This window comes from Suillus bovinus (genome assembly GCF_016758785.1).
Source record: "Suillus bovinus strain UH-Sbo-P2 chromosome Unknown EDB93scaffold_61, whole genome shotgun sequence".
Taxonomy (NCBI): Eukaryota; Fungi; Basidiomycota; class Agaricomycetes; order Boletales; family Suillaceae; genus Suillus; species Suillus bovinus.
Genome location: NW_024542117.1, coordinates 1 through 19,223, shown reverse-complemented (window position 1 = coordinate 19,223; position 19,223 = coordinate 1). Strand labels below are relative to the sequence as shown.

Genomic DNA, 19,223 nt, shown 5'->3' with positions numbered 1-19,223 from the left:
GGTTTGATAACCTACACGTGTAGAAAGTCCCAAGAGATATTACAATGATCGTGGCTAGAGCGAGCCACAACAGTCACTTCTGTCACCGTTGTCTTTCTAAAGATATATAAAGAGACTGTTCTAGTCTCTTTTACCAGAAGCACTAACCTAATAAGATGCCCCGCGAGATCCTCATAGGTTTCGGTGTTGATGTAGATGCTGTGGCTGGATGGTAAGTTTTATTATCTGTGAGCTGCGAAATGACTGGCATTCTATGCGGCCACTTCAGGCTAGGCTCGTACGGTGGCGAGGACTCGCCCCTGGATATATCTCGCGTATGATCAAATTACTTTTGATTTGGAAGTCATTTTTCCTATGATCTTTTAGGGCATGTATGCGGGTGAAGTTGGCGTTTGGCGAGTATTGAAGTTGCTTGATAAATACAACATCAAAGCTACTTGGTTTATCCCAGGTGAGTTTCAGTTAATTTTCTTACTAGGACTCATCATTAATTGTGTAGGTCATAGCTTGGAAACGTTCCCAAATGAGATGGCAGCTGTCAGGGACGCAGGTCATGAAATGTTAGTACTGCTGTGTCATGTCACGATCACCATTAACTGATAGTTATCAAGCGGACTCCATGGTTATTCGCACGAGGTGCTTGAGCACACTTAACCAAACTGGACTATGACAGATGGCTCAGCCAATTTTACACAGAATCCAGATTCGTTGACGCCAGAGCAACAACGTGACATTCTTGATTACACATACAAATTGCTCACAGACTTCAACCATGGCGTGCCTCCAAAGGGCAGTGTGGCACCGTGGTGGCAGACAAGCAAGGAAGGCGTTGCCCTCCTTCTAGAGAAAGGAATCGAATATGGTATGCTCACAGGTCGTGTCACAATGCTGGGTCGTACTGATACTTCCATGTAGATCATTCGAACATGTCTCGCGAGTGAGGATCTAGGATATGTATACCCCGCTTGGATATTGATTACAGTGTTCGCAGCTCTCAGGCACACTACCTTCGTGACCAAGATACGTGGACCAAAATCGACTACAAGGCGAAGGCGCGCACGTGGATGAAGCCTCTTGTGAGGGGAAAAGAAACAGGTCTCGTTGAAATACCTGCTAGCTGGTAAAACTGTCCCTTTCCGGAGTGATAAATCATGACTCAGTTTCTATCAAAGGTACCTCGAAGACATGACACCGATGATGTGCATTTTATGCTTCGTAGAAAAGCGTGATTCGTTGACGCAAAACACAGGTTCATGAAGGCTAGCAGTAATTCTCATGGATGGGCAAGCAAAACATGATACAATTATTCTGACTGATTACTGATTTGACCACGCTTAGGTGGCCCCCAAAACTGTCGAGCAGCTTTGGAAAGATACCTTTACGTATCTCTACAGGGAAGAAAAAGATTTTATTTTCCCGCTAAGTATCCATCCGGATGTGGGCGGGTACGCCTTATGCATTGCTTTCCCATTTAAAATAATTAATTTCTTGTTTGATTTAGACGTCCCCAAGTATTACTCATGCTGGTGAGTAGCTATAACGACCTGCAAACGTACATAGCTGACACGAATTTTTGCGTTTAGGAACGGTTTATCGAATGGATTAATACTCATGACGACGTGAAGTGGGTTACGTTCCATGAGATGGCAGAAAGGTTTAGGGTGAAGAATGATCCTCCTCCGGGTGCTATGATGCCAAAGGGATATGTAAAACATAAAGCACGGCTATAGTAGAATGGACTCTAAAGCTGTATCTGGTCGAAAATCATATATGGTGATAAGCAACGCAGAGGGGTTTGCCAAAATAGGATGCGCCACCATTTACCACGCCCAAGTACAAGCATTGAAGGCGTTCCGAACATCCCGCTTCACTTATCCATTCATGTAGCTCGAATATATAGCTCCTACCTTGTGATCAATAATGCCTTGGTTCCACATGTATGTCCATATCTTGGATCCTATAAGAACTTGAGATTGTCCACCCTGGCCCACCGCCAAGTTTAACTCGAACCTCTCAAGTCGTTTTGTCACTTACACCCCGAGCAGATATGGCTGTCCCACCTATCCCACACATCCCTGATGAACTGCAGAAGGGTGTCAGTGTTGTCGTTGAGACGAAGTACGGTCCCATCAAGGGTGGCAGAACTACGAACGGCGCTTCAGTGTTCTTAGGTGAGATTGTCGATCAGATCCTTTGCGTTTCTATACTGAACCAAGTATCTAGAGGTTCCCTACGCATTGCCACCCGTTCGCTTTCAGGACCCTAAGCCACTACCTTCTAACTATCGATATGAAGATAAGGATTACATCTATGAGACTAAGCGTATGTGAAATCATCAAACTCTTGTAAATCATTGCCCCGAGACGGAACTGCCTCAGACTGCGTTCAGCCTTCAAATGATGGACAGGGTGCAGCGACAGCACCAGCTGATCGTAAGGGCTATGGCGAGCCGTCAGAGGACCCGTAAGTGATTCAAGATATCGTTTCCGGCTGTAAACCTAATGGACCTTTATTCTTCAGCCTCTTTGTCAATATTGTGTGCCATTCATCATCGAAACCTGGAGCAAATCTTCCTGTCAAAGTTTACATTCACGGAGGGTTCGTTGTACATACTAGACGTATAACTCTCGGTGACCCATTTTCGCAGATTTCTTCAGTTTGGTTCACCTCATGGCTTGAGTTCCCAGTCACAATACGTGGCCGAGTCAAGAAAGGAAATTCATATCAACATCGGCTATAGGCTCTCGGTGCTTGGTTTCCTTGCATGCGACGAGCCCAAGATAGACGGAAACTTTGGCTTCAAAGATCAATGGCTAGCGCTTCTGTGGATTTCGGAGAACATTGCATCATTTGGAGGTATGCTTGAACGCACATCGTGTCAGATTTCGTCGATATCCTGACAACGTGTGCAGGTGACCCAAGTAATGTCCAACTTTCTGGGCTGTCTGCTGGTAAGTGAGGATTTTGTTTGAATTCACATCATTGCCAACAAACAACAGGTGCCCATGCCGTACACCAAATTTTGCACCACCTTTCACACCTGCCACCAGGGCAGAATTCTCCGTTCCGTTCCGCTCATTTACAATCAAACGCGATGATGTGAGTTACTTTTATCACTTATTGTTAACTTACTCATTGCCCGCAGGACTGTCCCTAAAACCCCGTTGGAGCTGAGGCAGTCCTTCCAAGCCCTTTGCCGCGCTCTCAATCTCGATCCTAATGCCCCTGACGTTTTGGAGACTCTGAGAGACCCTGTCAAGGTCCCTATCAAAGCCATGATGAAGGTAATAGAGACAGACGAAGTTGGTGTGGAGCACGGCACGTACCGAGGATGTCTTGATGGCAATTGGATCCCTACCACACCCGATCCAATGACCTGGCAACGGTCTGGAGGCCTTGCTCGTGCTCTGCGCGAGAAAGGAGTCAAGAGCATTTCTATTGGCGATCTGAGCGAGGAATGGTACCTTTATGCGATCGCGCACCCGGTTCAAGGTCCACAGGATGTATTCCCTAATATCTTGCGGTACTTCCCGCGACCTGTTGTTGAGAGGCTCGTGAACATGTACCGGACGCTCCCGAGTACAGCAACTGTTGAAGAATCGATGAGGCACATGGGAGAAATTCTGAGTGACGGACAAGTGCACATCCCCGTGAGGATGTTTGCAAGAGATTTCCAACAGGCAGGGTTCCCAATTCTCAGATATGCGATCCGCTGGACTCCAGAACAACTCCGTCCAAAAGGTATATCAGGATCTGTAGGGTTATGAGATGATTACTGAGACTCGTGCAACAGGTTGGGTCACGCATGCAACTGACCGCTGCTTCTGGGCTCTTCGTATTCCGAGCATGAATTATCCACAGATGAAGAAGGCGATTGAATGGCTTGACGCATTCGACAAGGAGATTGCCGCACTCGAGCAACAGGGCAAGCCAATGCATGGGCTTGATGAAGCTCTGACTATGCAAGAGGACCAAAGCATCGTATGGGCGAAAGACGGGAGATGGGCCGAGTTGATGAACATTGCAAAGATATTGCCTGGTGAATCCTAAATATTGTTGAATTTTCGCACTCTTGTAATCTAAGAATGATGATCCCCGAGCTGCATGATAAATATCTGGTGAATTTGTTTTAAAAACGAAATACAAATTAGTCGGTGCTTTTGGTCAAAAGAGTTTATTGCAGTCCTGTAAGCCATCATGCATCATGATGCAATCGATATGGGCCATCGCAAGTCATCGCAATGGATTTCGAAACGTAGAAGTCGCAAGAACAAGTTGATACAAATCACTAGTAAACATTCAACAGTGCCTGAAGACATCTCAACGCGAAAAACGTATTGCATTGTACAGACAAGCTTAGGCCTTCTTAAAGCCCTTAGGCATGACGGCGCCCGGTGCTGGCTCGTGCGTGGCCCTGAAATCTTGAGCCATTTCATAAAAAGTTAGCCACTGGACGTCATCGTGAGTATTGACCCATTCGATAAAACTCTCCTGTGACCACTAATGAGTTCGAGAACAAGGAGGACGTCGAGTGAGATATACCAGCATCAAAAGTACGTGTGGACGACTGTGTCAAAGACCGAGGTCAGAACGCACAGATGACAAAAAAAGTGGACTAACCCGCTAACGTCCGGGTGGATGCTGATGGGAAATACAAAATCCTTCTCTTCTCTGTTCGCTATAAATCAACGAGGGGCCGAAACCTACTAATCTGACCTTACCTATATAGGTAAGTGAATGTATCTTTCCAAAGCTGCTCAACAGCTTGAGTGCTGACCTGACGGATGCATGAATAGACACGAGAAGGTTTTTAAACGTGTTGACATACCCAACCATGAGAGTTTGAGTTTGATTTGATGAACCTTGACTAGTGTGAGCATGTTGCTTTGGTGCACGACTTGCGTCTTACATCATAGGGGGAAGATCGTCAAGGTACCTTATCACACGCATAATCAGTATCAAATCAGTGGGGAACACATTGACAATGAATCCGACGGACCAGTTAGCTGGGATCTCAACGAGCCCAGTCTCTTTGCCCCTTTGCAGCGGCTTCATCCACGTTTGAGCTTTCGCCTGATAATCTATTTTTGTCCACGTATCTTCATCACGAAGATAATACATTTGCGAACTGGAAGGAGGTCAGGCTGAGCATTTCACGACTGGTACACTGACTAACTCGTGGCACATATTGGAGTGGTCTGTTTAAAAAGGTGTCAATACCTCGCTTGAAATGAATAGTGACATGGTGACCATATTCAATGCCCTTTTCTAGTAACAACACCGACCCCTCCTTACTGGTTTCCCACCAAGGGGCGACACTGCCCTTCGGAGGGATACCGTGATTGAATTTCGTAAGAAGCTCAAAGGTATGGTCCAAAATGTCTCGCTGTTGTTCCAGAGTCATAGAGACAGGGTTCTTCGTGAACAGTCAGTTCTTTGCTCAATATATTAATATCATCACCACTTACCTCATGGGAGTATCCATGAAGTCCTCTGCACATGACATGATAAAGATATGGATCTCCTCATCCAAGGAAGCTCACATTTCATGACCAGCATCTCGAACTGCTTCCATTTGCTTCGGAAATGTCTCCAAGCTATGACCTACACATACCGTCCGTCAGTTCATTGTGTCTTGGAAGCATCGAACTTGAGACCAACCGGGAATGAACCAGGTTGTTTTGATGTTATACTTATCAAACAACTTCAGAAGACGAGGCACTCCAACTTCTCCCGCATACATGCCCTGCGCTGATTTAAGCTCACAATAATGTAGCATCAATGCGAGCATACTCGAGAGACGTCCAATGGCGAATCTTCTCCTCCATAGGACCCAAGCCTGCATCGTAATCTCCATCACTAACTCTTATCACCTACGGACAGAAAACAACACACCAACCAGCCACAGCGTCAACATCTACGCCGAATCCAACGAAAATTTTTCTAGTCATAGTAGGTGCGCGTTATCGCTTAGAGGTCAGACAGTATCGACAGGGGAGTCTTCAAGTCCGAATCATGGTGAGAACCAAAACGCAACGCTATATATATGAAGAACGTACAACAAACCACATGACCCTAGGCTATTATTGCCGAGGAAAGGCAACGGAACGTATGGCGGAAGGCTGGCTCCAGGCTCACAGGTGTTTCAAGATAAGTCTTATCCAGACCTCGACACAACGATTGGTGCCTCAGCTTCCCTCCAGTCTACCAGCGACATGTTAGAAGGCAATGTCAAACAGACCAGATATGAAAAAGATAATCATTAAACCTTTCGATGTCTGTTGTGATCTGGTGCGAATGTTCACCTGAAATCCTGCACAGATCCAAAAAACATGATCATGATGGTCACAATAATAATTGTAAAAGAGAACTTGGAAGACACTCGAGGCTTAAGTCACGTGTTCTGTGACCTACACATTTAGGAACTGTAGTCACGTTGTTTGACTTTGAACGGCTCACCACAACGTCGAGTGATACCGCTACTGAGATTAAATTGACAATTCGGTAGCTGAACATCATAACAAAAAAAAGGTCTCCACCTTGAACCACCAAGAAACTAGTAAGCTTCAAATACTCAAGGGCCTAACTGATTTTTGTAGCCTACAGCGCGATACTCCGCGGACCAAATGTTTCAACACATTTCGGCAAAGAGCATGCATGTCAATTATTCGAACTTTGCAGCGGCTTCAGTGCGTTTGTCCTGAGCGCGTTTCTTGAGGTCCTTCCATATATGAACTCCGAACAATACAGAACAGCCTACATAAAGAGCCTGGACATAGAGTTCAAGCACAAGACTCGAAGACTTGATAGACACACTCACCGTTACTAGAGCGCCTTTTACATAACGCCTACAAAGTGTCAAGGTATACAGCCCTTCAGCGGTGTGAATAACACCGAGTATCGTGGCGAGAGTTTGAACAGAAAAACCGATACCGGTGAGGTTTCTAAACGCGTTTGCTGGGGTGAAGACCGTGTCCAAGGTGGTGGCAGGGATGGAGAACAATGTTGTGCCAGGGGGTGGTGCTGCAAGTAGATAAAAGTACGCGAGGAAGACGAATGGTGTCATGATAGCTTTGGGAGGAAACCGGAACGTAGTCAATTGAGGGACTTTAAGCTAAAATGGATGCATACGCCATCAGAAACACGACGAATTGAAAGCAGTGTTGCTTGCGAACACGTACCATACCAAGGCCTTCGAGCGCCTCTGCCTTCATGGTCAAAAGGCGGGGTTTGGCATCATCGTATCCCGAGAGCGCTGGCTTAAATGGCACCCGAATTGAAGTTGGAAGCCCAGACTGGAGCTTGTATATAAGTGTCATGCCCTGGAATATTTGTTAGTACCACTTAAGCGCTGAAAGTACATTGTTCTAGACTGACCTTTGAGTCAATGCCAGACATCTCGGCGGTGACCACATTGTCCTTGACTTTCCCAAAATATTTGACATATGCAACCAGTGTACGAGGATAGTCCTTCATATACTTGCACAGGGAGCTAGAATTCGAAGCAACGGGGTCTGACATGGTGGTCGTAGAAGATTCGTTATGTCGCGTCAAATACAGTACAGACGTCGATTCTAACAGCAAGTTCCACTCGAACGAGTTCAGAAGAGCCCTTGGTTTATATATTTATTTATCCATCAGAGTATGGTTCCGACTCGGAGCCTAGTTCGGACACAAGATAAGACCTGTGCGTTACCATCACCGGCAACAGTGATGTAATATGATATCGTGTTCGGCCCTGCCAACTTTCGCCCTGCACCTGAACCGTGGTGTGCGGCACGTTCGCGGGGAGAGACTCATAGACTGGTGACCAGCCTGTTTATGAGGTAAACCGTTACAGTCGATAGACAGACTGGTAAAGCTGGGCTTGAATTTGGATACTGAGCGGTTAGCGCGCTCGACTGTCGACCGTGACGTCGGTGCGACAAAGACTTACAGCATCGGGGGTTTCAACATTTTACCTCTTGCAAGATTTCAATTAAAAGCAGATCTGGACTGGCTAGAGCATGCCTAGCGTTCAAAAGCACTCTAGAATACCTTTCGAAAGTAATTTCACTGGCGGCAAAAGGTGTTAAAATGTTAGTTTCCTCACTGTGTTAAGACTTAGCAATACCTTAGTAAAGGTTCACGTGGTCTCTGATTATTATATGCCCAAAAAGGTTTATCCGTCACGTTATCCTGGGAATCCGCTCAGTATTCAAATTCGAACCCAGTTTTACCAGTCTCATCGACGGTTTACCAGGCTGGTCACCAGTCTAAGACTCATTTGATGCAGCCCATTGGTTCAGGGGTGAAGCAATCGAACTGGATCACCACTGGTTTGAAGATTACAGCAAAAGCATCTAGAGCATCACTATAATTTAGCAATAAGGTAGTATTGTCTGTGGTATAAAGACGAAGATAGAATACCGACAGAGAAACGACCCAGATAAATGAACAATATGTGCCCTATCGAGCATACACGCCGCAGACCCAAGGTTTAAAACAGATACAGTGAGATAGATGACTTGGAGATTGCGAGTAGAGACGGGTATCCGGCATGCTGTGGTAACATGAAGTGGGGGTCTGTACTAATCGTGAGGTCATGAATCTAAAGCATCAAAGAGAAGCCCAGTGCCGAGACGCCCAGTGTTAAAGCAGTCTTCCAGCCGATGCTTTGCGCCGCCAAGTCGAGTCCACCGCCAGTTGCTTGCGAACCAGAGGATGGTGTCGGAGTTGTAGATACAGTCGAGGTACTATCGCTAGCGCTCTAAAAACGCTGCTGGGTGAGTCTGTTCTGCTACCGGAGAGACTGGCATTAATTACTTACGGAAGAAACGGCACTCGGTGTTTCAATTGCACTGACTGTAGCCGGCATGGAGCTTGTGGTACCAACGGTGGTGGTTGAAGTCGAATTGACGAGTGAACCGGTACCCCAAGGAATGGCCGAGCCGTCAGGTTGAGTGCTCTCAGCCGCAGTGACGATGTCAGTTACGCTGTCAGTGATCGTGAACCGTCCAGTCCAGACACTGTTGGCGGAAGCCGTAGAAGAGAACTGGTAAAAGTAGATAGGCGAGTGGGGTGTGACCTGGAAGGATAAGTACGATTACAATGTGTCTCAGACTGGAATGAGACACCACCAACCTTAGGACAAGGATAGGAGAATGAGGTCTTCGTCGCGTCCGTTCCGTCAACGGTGCCCACCGCTATGAACAGTTGACGTTAGTATCTCATGACCGAGTATATGAACAGACTGGTCAAGTTGACCATGTTGAAGTTGTCTCCCGTCTTCAACTGAATGATCATATTCTTCCATGCGCCAGTGGTATCCGGGTTCCAGTTTATAGAGCAAGTCTGGCCCTCGATGAAGACATCTCCAGGTCCAGGATTGGTTGGGTCTGGATCAGCATGTACGAACAGAGCAGTAGACGAGGCCAAAATGATCAACGCGAGGGCAGCCAACATGGTTATTTTTGTATGAAAGGAGTGTGCTTTAAACTGAGGTTGATAAAAATGCAAGGTGGTGCGCCCATCATTAAAGGTACAGCAATGATGAACACGTTGCGACTTACTGAAAGATTATAGTCAGGACGATTCGGAAGACTCAGCAAGTAGTAAAAGAGCGACTGGCAAAGTGTGAGGAATTTGATATAGAAACTTATAATGGGTACTAGCGGGTGAGGAAGAAATTCGCGGAACCAAGTTTTTCCACGTACGTCAGACCGGCGGCTGTGTTCAGTTGTTAGCCCCCTGCCAAAGTCATATGTGACTGATTGCTGCCGGTGGTTTACACAGAAAATACTGACACAAGCGAGGCGCAAAACCTGTCATACTACAGCAATATTAGCGATGCTAGGTAGATTCAGCTAGGGCATCATGCAGGCACTAGGCACTCTGGAGTCCACTGTCTTCAAGTTCTCCTCGACCGCTCGCTAACAACGAGCAAACAACAGAGCGACTCAGCACCATCATCACGGATCATGATCGACACCAAAGTAGGTAACGATGGGGACCATGGTTGATTTATCAGGCTCAGGGACACGAAGTTCTACTGCCACCGCCATTCCCATCAAGACAGGTAAAGTTTCACACCTGATTGAATATGTGATGGAATGAACATTGGACAACACAACCTAGCAAATTTAGTGGAGCCGCTTCAGTGTGTCATACCGAGCTTCGAGAGTAAATCTTGAAACTAGCGGCAAGATCTAGCCTTAAAGACTTGAAGGCAAAAAGACATAGATCAAGTCAATTGCTGTGCATGATGGAGTGTCAAGATTAGCCAAACCAAGACCGACAGCTGACTCGTATAGTAACATATCGTTCAAGCATTCGGTTCCATATTATGCGTCATAGGCGTGAATCTTTGAAGATGAATGACAACACGCTAACTGAATATATAGGAAAGCGTACCTCTGCCGCTAACTTTGTCCACTCCGTCAGGGATCTAAGGTACTCATCCTTGCCCTCATCCACCGGTATATCTGGGGACCAAACAGTAAAGGAAGAAAACCTCGAGACCGGGGTCAGTCTCCGAATTTCAACACGTGAGCCGTCATGATTTGCGTCCACCGCATCGTCTTCATCTGTCTCCATCTGTCGGCTGCATGTTCGTGTTGTTCGACGCTTGCCTTTTGTTTGAGCCATTGTTTTAACCGTCCCAGTTTCATCGCCTTGACTCTTTGCATCGCCGCTCGGTGCACTAAGGACTATGCCACCGTATCCTTGCGGCAGGTCCACGGTACGACCGTGTACCTGCCTTCCTCTGAATGCTGCGATAAAACTATTACTGAGACTACCTTCTACAGGAGGTGGCGCGCGAGCTACTTCGCTCGATGAGCTAGCCTGAGTCCCAGAATCCGCGTCGACTACCATAGCGCCCACTCTTGCAGTACATCCTTGTGAATCCTCCTCTAATGAAGCAGACTGTGATTCGGCGATTGTGGCCAGGGAACATTGCGACTCTTCAGCAACGAGGGTGTTCTGGCTGTCGTCTGTGGACAGGTGTGTGTCATTGGACGTGTTTTGTGTAAGCGAAAGGTGCGGGCTAGAAAGCGAGGGCTTGACACGAAAGTACGTAGATATTGGTGCCGGCCCTGAGTGAGAGATGTGGAATGGCATGAGATTAGGCAAGCATTCTGGGAGGTCGAAAGTAGCTAGTGATATTTCCATGGTTGATGTACTGATTCAGAACTGGAATCGAAGATTGAAGTTCGTGTCAATGGTCACGTGATGCTACTACATTGTCCGCCGTATGTAGGGCATTGTAGGCTCAGGCTGTGTACTTTATGTCTATGCCACTGTGTGCCAGCACTCAGTACTAGCACTCTGCTGGTTATCTTCTCTATCACAAGAGCGCACGATACGCATGGGATATTTCGACATTCACTGGCACTGAAAACAAGTTACATATATTTAACTTCCGAACTGTGAACCAAGGAAATTACGCCACATTGTATTCGTCAAGATGCCAGAGTGTTTGGTCTCTTTATCCCCTTGTTGTTTCAACAAGTTATTGCGCGATGGCACGTACTATTCCTATTCATTTTCTTGCATCTACTACTACCTACCGGTTTAGATCCGCTTCCTCTCGAAATTTCGGTGCATGCAGTGACTCGTGTACTCTATCTGTCTACTTAGATAGCTATTGGACGGTGGAAGGGATTGTATCAGTCGAAGACTGGTCGTTCTGTAGGTCCTGTACGTTTTGTGTTATCCGTTTTCTGTCCCCATCATATTATTCGACAACCATGATCACACTGAAATGTGCTGCTGATCGTCTCAAAGGTATTCATGACATAATGCCAGAGCTCTACAGATTATGTCCATGTTTTCCTTGACAACAGGCCCCAAGGACATACCATTTATGTTGTGTTGCCATCTGGATTGTACGGTACGGGCAGAATGGACAGAACGAACGCTCTTTTCTGATTGTCCGGTATATACCTCTCACTCTTTTCGCAGTTGGGTCACTTTCTGCGATTTCAAGCTTCCTATTACATCGTAAATGTGAATTTTCTAGATCTCAATGAGAATACATGGTAGGATAATACCGGTGTTAATCAAACTTATGTCGAGAAATTTACGGTGGCGCTCAGCCAAAGGGCCAAGCGAAGTCACGTGAGACCGATCGCTTACCTTTTTTGGACGAGGTTCTGCAACCTCGCTGGCACATGACCAGGGTTAGCGTCACGGCATGAGTTCTGACTGAAAAAAACGAGGCACACTGAATTAGAACGACGACGACATGTGAGATGGGTAGCTATAGTATGGTAGAGAGTATGGTACCAGTAGATCTAGTAGTAGCAACTGTTGAATATTAAAAATGGAAGGGCTGCCATTACTTTCTGCGCAAAATGTGCTCCCCTCGTGCAGTGTGTGCCTTGTCGATAGCCTTGAGCAGCTGCATGTGCCCCAGCTCAGCCTCTGGATAAGCTGCGAGGAAGCGTGTTTCATTCGAATCATACCTGGAGCTGAAAAAAAGGATGGTGAGCAGTGCGAATGGAGTGGATATCAGTGTGAACTCACTCGTTGATGAATTCCAGCGCTATGGTCGACCTTTGATGGTATTTTGATGCGAACTGTCGATTGACGCCCTGGTACCACTCCTTTGGCCAGTCCTTCAGTGGCAGTCTTCAGTCCCCTGTTGGGATCGCCAACGAGCCAGTGTTCAACAATGTCCTTCCAGGACCTGTTCTTTGGGCTGGTTGTGCCATTTGCATGCGCAAATGGCACCCGTGGGATCACAAGGCCATGGGTGGGGAGATGCTGTGAAGTAGTGCGGGTGGATGGGAGAGTACTAGTAGATCCCGGATGTCCAAGTCCAAGTTGTTTGGATGCAATGGCACCATGGTTCTTGCTGGCACCAGTGATGCCAGTGGAACTAGATGAAGGTGAGTGTGTTGCAGCTACAGGATGTCCTCCAAGTCCTCCAACTTGAAGACTCTGAGGTGGAACATAGTATGTTGGACTTGGACTTAAAGATGGTGTGTGGGAGGTGCGTGACTCGGAGCCGGGAATGACAGCAAAGCGCTGAGAGGAGTCAAGATGTTGAAAAGCAGTTGCTGTGGTGCAGGCAGCCTGCACCACCACATTCATTAGTGAGTGGAGTGAGTTGTTGATGGATCCAATGTCATTGCGCAGGTGGTCGACGTCTGCTGTGACAGATGCATGGACCAAGCACAACTCTTCTGTCGACGCCAGACTCACAAGGACGTTTTCCCCAGCAAGTGAGTCATTTACACCATGGGAGATGGGTGCAAGGGCATCGCTATAGTCAGTTTCATAGGCATGCAATTCATTGAGTAGATAGCGAACAAGTGTATCACGCTGAAAATGAGACAAATCAGTGTTATTAGTGTGAATAAAACAAAACACGCACATGCTCACCCTCTGCCCATCCACCCCACCAGCAAACTTTCGCAAGCGTCCACCGCTGGCCCACTGGAGCAAACATGAACCAGTATTGTGCGCCCCCACGACAAAAGCAATGAGTTGAAAAATTACCAAGAATGCCGGCGCCTGCTGTCGACTCATTTATCCACTTTTGCACTGTATCATGCGAGATTGGCTGGCTGGGCTGAACAACACCATTGGCGCCCATTGCGGGAAAGATAAAGTCGTTGGGCTGAAGTGTGCATCCATAATGAAAGAGCTTGAGCCATTTAATCCAGACTAACATCCAAACAAAGCAATCACAGGCTGGAATGCTGGGATGTGGATATATTTTGTAGTGGTTTGCTGGTGAGGTTGTTGTAATTAGTAGTCGCACATCATTAACATGATGGGTTTTGGACTTACATCTCAAGTCTGCTTCCCACTGACCTTTGTCAACCTTCTTCTGCCATCCTTTCCGGTTTGAGAGGAAAATCTCGAAGTATAACTGAGAGCTGCTCTGCAGCGTTGATGTATTGTTTGCAAGGTATGCTTTGAGGACACCATCCAGCATGGTAGTATCCAGTGAGATATCCTTTCGCTGTAATTTGATGAGCTCAAAACATCTGCAAATATAGTCAGTCAGATATTAGCACGAGTCACAAATTAAATCATACCGTGTCCATAACGTCCATACACCAGCTTCGAATGTAATTTGTTCAAGATGACGAGTGAGTACTTTCCTTGTTTCCAAGTCCAGATTCACATCCAAAGGGTGAGCACCGCTCATCACCTTCTGAATGATCCCCAGTGCTATATCCAGTGGACACACTGTGTAATGCCACCAGAGTGTGCGCTCCATGTAATCCTTTGTCATGGCCATCGAATGAGTCCGATCTCCACCTTCGGCGCTGGCCTTGTGCTTGACAGATGACAACATGTCAAAAACCTCTGCTGAATCAGCAGGGTTGCCTTCCCAACATTGTCTTGCCTCATTGAGGTGCCACTTTCCACGATATCTGTCACCATCGCTGGGACACAGTAAGTCAGTCCTCGTACACTTCATTGATATAATAAGACTCACAACAGCTCCCACATTTTCTTAAACACTGATCGAATGCTCTCCACAGTTGTTTTGCTGAGGTTCTGATGGAACCCTTTCAATGACATGAAGAGCACCAATGCCTTGTCCAAGCACCTATTCGGTATGTGACTGAATGCATCCTTGAACAGCCGGATCATTGTACACGTCTGAGTCATTCACATCTTCACCAACAGTGAACTCGGACTCCAAGTGATCAAAATGGCTTTCCAGCCACTCCCATCCACGACGAACATGTCTGGCATAATTATTTCGTGTGTTGGTTACCTGCAGGTGAGTCTCTATTCCATTTTGCTTACACTTTTGAACATCTGATAGGGCTGTCTTTGTGTGCACCATTGTCTTCTTTTGCCTAGTTTTTTGTGCGGTGTCTGGTGGCTGGGGGGCTTTTGGTGAGCTTTTCTTCAGGCGCACCATGTTTGTGAAAGCAAACCCGCTAGATAGTAGTATGTCACAGCTAGTTCAAATTTTACTTAGGGGCCTGTGACTAGTCTTGTGTTTTTTCATACCAAGCTTCGATGTTAATGAGATGCGGTGCTATGTAGACATGGATTATAGGCTAATATACTGCTGTGCTACTTCTGGTGCCATGTGGCCAAGTATGACTGTCAGGACGCGCACATACATTGAAGAGAATTGCCTGGGAGTAGTGTTGCCCAAGGTGTTGTGTCCCAAGTGCCAACAATCAACTTTAACAACATAAATTTCGATATCTCATCTCAATGCCATAAATGTCAAGCGAGAAATGATTTGGGATGTTGGCCAAAGGCTTGGCTGGTCTGCTGAGTGTTTTAGCAACTGAAACACTGGTCAACACTGACCAACAAAACACAGAGTGACTTACTTTGCATAATGTGCGCAGATATGTGCCCTCCCACACACCCCTGTACATTCTCTCAATAATGGCGTCTTCATCCCAGCCGAAATTCTGACTGCAGAAATCGGCAAGGCCTGCAAGATCTGGCTGGCAGCATAACACATCCTCTCGCAGCATCATGGTACCACTTCCAGTTGCTGAAAAAGACGTGAGGGCATGGACATAATTGCTGATTAACGAATGCTGTGGGAAATCACGTGGAATATGATCCGCGACTACCTTGTACTTGCGCTCGAGGAGATTGTGAGGGTCATGAGTGAGCAGAAGACGCAGGTCCTCAACAAGGTCCTTGGCACACTCCAAGAATTCATCTGGCGTCAGTGATAGGAAGGAGTTGAGCATCATCTGGCCGATTTTGCTATGCTGCGCCACCTTGTAAGCGATTCCGATACCACAACCAGGCACACCTCCATCATAGTCGCCACCTGCAAGCAGTGCAATAAGAAGTCTGTCGCCTCGAGTTAAGGAGCAGCCGTGTTCAAGGCTGTCCTCAGTGTAGACTTGAACATTGAGAAAATCCTTGTCTTTTTTCGCACTAGCAAGAATTAATGGTAACGAATTGATAGGAAAACGATGGCATACCTTCGGATAACACACAGAGCGCCAAATATCAAAATATCGCTATCCTCGGTCATCACAGCATCAATGACACCATGGGCATTCATGGCCGCGAGCTTGGCTTCACCTTCACTTGGAGCCTGGATGTGGACTGATGAGACAACAACACCATGAGGGAAGCTAAGGGAAAGAACATACCTGTGTCCAGTGAAAGCCAAACAGCTCCAGCATGCGCTGGAAGTCATGCGTAAGCCAGTGGGGGCTGCTTCTGGCCTTTCAACCTTTGTCTGGTAGGCGCTGCAGGCCATCAAAGACAAACACAGCATGCAAGGGTAGCTTGAGCAGCGTGACTAGTCGGAAAAAAAGTGTGCGCAGCTCTGGTGACTTTCCAGCGCCTGCATGATTGGTGTGAAAGACGGCGCACACACTGTGCATCCATGCACTAACAACACAAGTCAGTTCAACTGATGGACACAAGAAGAGAAGTAACATACCTAGCATCAATCCCAATCGTGAACAATTTGACACTGCGGTTGCCGTCAATGCCTTCAGTCTTCAGCTCTGACAATGCAAGCTTGTTGAGGGTTCTATTGTCCGCAGATAAAGCGACCCACTACGAAGAGCATCAGCACCTCACCCAAAGCCAAAGTTCTCAGCTCACCTCCCACAGTCCAGGGATTCCCATGCTGATCCATGATGATAGTATGAAAGGACAAAGATTATTCGAAAGGGGGGCAATAAGAAAGGGGCTGGGTGCAGGTGTCACCTGACTGCTGTAGGGGGTGGCGGTCTCATCAGCTATAAGGAAGGTTAGTCTATTAATGGCGATATAGAAGAGTTGAAACATACCTTTGTATTTCTCAGCCTCGCTAACCATGCGCTCGATCTCCTCTGCAGACAAACGACCCTTGTCATTGGTAATAGTGGTGTGATTTGACTTGCCGGTAGTTTTGTTAGATGTGGAGACGTTCAGGATACCATTAGCGTCGATGTCGAAGGTGACCTCGATCTGAGGAACACCACAAGGTGCAGGAGGAATACCAGACAGCTCGAACTTGCCGAGCAAGTTGTTGTCCTTTGTGCATGCATGTTCACCCTCATACGCCTGGATCAAGACACCAGGCTGGTTGTCTGAGTATGTCGAGAATGTCTCTGACTTCTTGGTGGGGACAGTGGTGTTGCATTTGATGAGGGCAGTCATGACACCACTGGCAGTCTCAATACTGAGCGATAGAGGAGCAACATCAAGAAGCAGGAGGTCCTGGGTCTTCTCAGAGGTGTTGCCGGAAAGAATGGCAGCCTGAACGGCAGCACCATATGCAACAGCCTCGTCAGGGTTGATGCTCTTGTTGGGCTCCTTGCCGTTGAAGAAGTCAGATACGAGTTTGACAATGTGGGGGATACACATGGAACCACCAACAGGCTTGAGCGTGCTGCGGAACACGTCCATGCACAGCTCCTTGAAATGGGCGCAAGTGAGGGAAGTGTAGAAGATGATGAGATGCGAGTACAGCAGAGCCGCTACTGGGTGGGTGGGGTGAATGGTGTGAGTGTGAGTGCAGCATTGTTGGTGCCACATCACATTCTGAAGCCCTGCAAAATATGAGTAAGAATCACAAAAAAAAGTATGACTAAAATACCTCTTATCCAAGGGAAGTGTTGTTGTTGTCCACAGCCTGCAGCACTGCGCATGGAGTGAAGAAGTAGAGTCACGTGATCGACGTACCTAAGCCACCCATTTATGGTAACTGTGCAGGATGAGCGGGAGGGAGACAAGAGAAAGAGAAGAGGGTAAGGTAGAAGTGTAAATGTATGACGTGTCAAGTCAATGTAAAGTGCTGTAAAGTGTGTTTTTGGCAGGGTAAAGTGAGTAAAGTGCGGAAGAAGGAGAAATACACAGTAAATTTTGTAAATTTTGTAAATTTCAAACTTCCGGGCAGGCTCCCTCCCTGGGCTCGGATGCACCTGCAACCATTGTTATTTTTTTGGCACTTCCACTGCCTTGTACAAAGCATGACACACAGATTACTAGGTACCTGGTAGATAATGATATTATTTTAATTCAAATTAGTTGCAGCAGGTTGATCGCTGTCAACACCTGAGGAGTCTGCCAATATTATTAATTGACATTTCAAGTTGCAGCAGGTTGATAGCTGTCAAAACTTGAGGATTTATTTTACAATTACGCTAGTAGTACTTGTAGCTAATTCCATCCTGGGTCGTGATTGGTGGAAACACCAAAAAACGCAGCCAACTTGCATCCCGAACCCTAAGTTAGGTGCACGCGTCAGCACAATGCAGAATTCCAACCGTGGGTCACGTGACTTTGGATTCCATTTTTTTTTTCTCGACGAATCTTTGACCAATCCCCTTTACAGAACTTACATTAGCTAATCATGTATTTTTCCAGATATCCCGACTTTAGTACAGTGTAAAACAGATAAAATAGGCCTCTCTATTATGGACTCAATCTTAGTGCGATAAGGGAATTTTTTTGCATTTTTAGCCTACAACTAGGTCGAAAGATCATGAATCTGCAATAAAAATTTTTGGTGGTGATTATGTAAGCAGTCCCAATTTCGGGTGTGAAATTTCAAATTTTCTACTGGCTGGTGTGCCAGTCTCCTATCATAACATGCCCCACAAAAACAAGAAGGCTCGATGGGCTGAGGCTCACTGAGCTCCTGGCAGCAAATTCTCCAGTAAATATTATATTAACAGTGTTGAGGACCTGGATAACCCAGACTATATTGATGAAGAAGATTCATGTTCAGTCTTGGACAGTGAAGGTTGGACTGTCAGCCTGCCAGAGTATGGCAACATGGACCTTGGTGCCATCTCTGACTCTGAGGCTGAAAGAGAAGAGCATGGTCATCATAGTGGAAAACAAAAGGCTGGTGACATGCAGAGTTGTGAAGTTTCTGATGAGGAGGAGGAAGGTATTAAAGAGTTTGAAGAACCCCAAATAAGTACATGTATTTCATTCACTCGTGATGGTCCAGCGGAAGCCGCAAACACGTGTTTTCTTTGCTGCAAAGCAATGGGTACCAGGAGTGGCTACCAAATAAGGAAAGTGGCAGTGCTGGTGGCATGGGAAGTCCCAATTTGAGTCTGTTGTTTTTTAAAAATTGAAGAATCTTGAGAAGGTAACAAGATAGGTTTGTAGGTACATCAGCAAATGTGACTTGGTTCAAAAGCGCTCACACAATGCTCTCAAAATGCTCATGTGCATATGCTTTTTAGTTAGCTCAGGTCAGCATCCATAATACCCATTTTTGGTTAAGTTAGACCCTGACATGACTTAAGAGATCATCCGATGTCTTAATAACCGAG

At 46.5% G+C, this 19,223-nt stretch overlaps 8 protein-coding genes across 8 annotated transcripts; 2 read left to right on the top strand and 6 right to left on the bottom strand.

The window, feature by feature from the left end:
* Positions 1-39: 39 nt before the first annotated feature.
* On the top strand, positions 40-1,844 carry EDB93DRAFT_756555 (carbohydrate esterase family 4 protein). Its single transcript, XM_041457344.1, has 13 exons — positions 40-211; positions 269-314; positions 367-451; positions 500-560; positions 612-636; positions 697-862; positions 916-937; positions 992-1,120; positions 1,173-1,199; positions 1,250-1,283; positions 1,339-1,445; positions 1,502-1,526; positions 1,584-1,844. Exons 1-13 carry the CDS (start codon positions 156-158, stop codon positions 1,728-1,730), a joined length of 930 nt encoding a protein of 309 aa, XP_041304394.1. The 5' UTR covers positions 40-155; the 3' UTR covers positions 1,731-1,844.
* Positions 1,784-4,152, top strand: EDB93DRAFT_1166630 (Alpha/Beta hydrolase protein). The gene is made up of 10 exons (XM_041450213.1): positions 1,784-1,937; positions 2,046-2,171; positions 2,224-2,322; positions 2,379-2,463; positions 2,521-2,598; positions 2,648-2,856; positions 2,913-2,951; positions 3,000-3,099; positions 3,146-3,741; positions 3,794-4,152. Exons 2-10 carry the CDS (start codon positions 2,048-2,050, stop codon positions 4,048-4,050), a joined length of 1,587 nt encoding a protein of 528 aa, XP_041304393.1. The 5' UTR covers positions 1,784-1,937; positions 2,046-2,047; the 3' UTR covers positions 4,051-4,152.
* On the bottom strand, positions 4,153-6,402 carry EDB93DRAFT_1210681 (carbohydrate esterase family 4 protein). The gene is made up of 16 exons (XM_041451036.1): positions 6,269-6,402; positions 6,060-6,204; positions 5,896-6,000; positions 5,794-5,839; positions 5,662-5,746; positions 5,544-5,604; positions 5,469-5,493; positions 5,251-5,416; positions 5,177-5,198; positions 5,000-5,128; positions 4,910-4,936; positions 4,829-4,862; positions 4,722-4,777; positions 4,621-4,671; positions 4,543-4,567; positions 4,153-4,491 (listed from the first exon to the last, which is right to left on the bottom strand). Exons 3-16 carry the CDS (start codon positions 5,949-5,951, stop codon positions 4,357-4,359), a joined length of 918 nt encoding a protein of 305 aa, XP_041304392.1. The 5' UTR covers positions 5,952-6,000; positions 6,060-6,204; positions 6,269-6,402; the 3' UTR covers positions 4,153-4,356.
* EDB93DRAFT_1166620 (uncharacterized protein) lies at positions 6,381-7,638 on the bottom strand. Its single transcript, XM_041450212.1, has 4 exons — positions 7,378-7,638; positions 7,182-7,322; positions 6,821-7,114; positions 6,381-6,769 (listed from the first exon to the last, which is right to left on the bottom strand). The coding sequence occupies exons 1-4, from the start codon at positions 7,519-7,521 to the stop codon at positions 6,665-6,667; spliced, it is 684 nt and encodes a 227-aa protein (XP_041304391.1). The 5' UTR covers positions 7,522-7,638; the 3' UTR covers positions 6,381-6,664.
* Positions 7,639-8,243: 605 nt separating this feature from the next.
* EDB93DRAFT_1166617 (uncharacterized protein) lies at positions 8,244-9,713 on the bottom strand. Its single transcript, XM_041450210.1, has 5 exons — positions 9,552-9,713; positions 9,234-9,477; positions 9,124-9,185; positions 8,810-9,067; positions 8,244-8,749 (listed from the first exon to the last, which is right to left on the bottom strand). Exons 2-5 carry the CDS (start codon positions 9,442-9,444, stop codon positions 8,591-8,593), a joined length of 690 nt encoding a protein of 229 aa, XP_041304390.1. The 5' UTR covers positions 9,445-9,477; positions 9,552-9,713; the 3' UTR covers positions 8,244-8,590.
* A 609-nt stretch (positions 9,714-10,322) lies between these two features.
* On the bottom strand, positions 10,323-11,151 carry EDB93DRAFT_1253566 (ribonuclease H2, subunit C; the record flags this gene model as incomplete). The annotated part of the gene is made up of 2 exons (XM_041453476.1): positions 10,323-10,343; positions 10,393-11,151. 2 exons carry the CDS (start codon positions 11,149-11,151, stop codon positions 10,323-10,325), a joined length of 780 nt encoding a protein of 259 aa, XP_041304389.1.
* A 1,168-nt stretch (positions 11,152-12,319) lies between these two features.
* On the bottom strand, positions 12,320-14,523 carry EDB93DRAFT_1253565 (uncharacterized protein; the record flags this gene model as incomplete). The annotated part of the gene is made up of 7 exons (XM_041453475.1): positions 12,320-12,382; positions 12,447-12,452; positions 12,508-13,308; positions 13,361-13,719; positions 13,780-13,979; positions 14,031-14,384; positions 14,438-14,523. 7 exons carry the CDS (start codon positions 14,521-14,523, stop codon positions 12,320-12,322), a joined length of 1,869 nt encoding a protein of 622 aa, XP_041304388.1.
* Positions 14,524-16,740: 2,217 nt separating this feature from the next.
* On the bottom strand, positions 16,741-17,382 carry EDB93DRAFT_1301836 (heat shock protein 70; the record flags this gene model as incomplete). The annotated part of the gene is made up of 1 exon (XM_041454696.1): positions 16,741-17,382. A coding segment is annotated over one exon (642 nt), but the record flags the coding sequence as incomplete, so codon positions are not given.
* Positions 17,383-19,223: the final 1,841 nt, after the last annotated feature.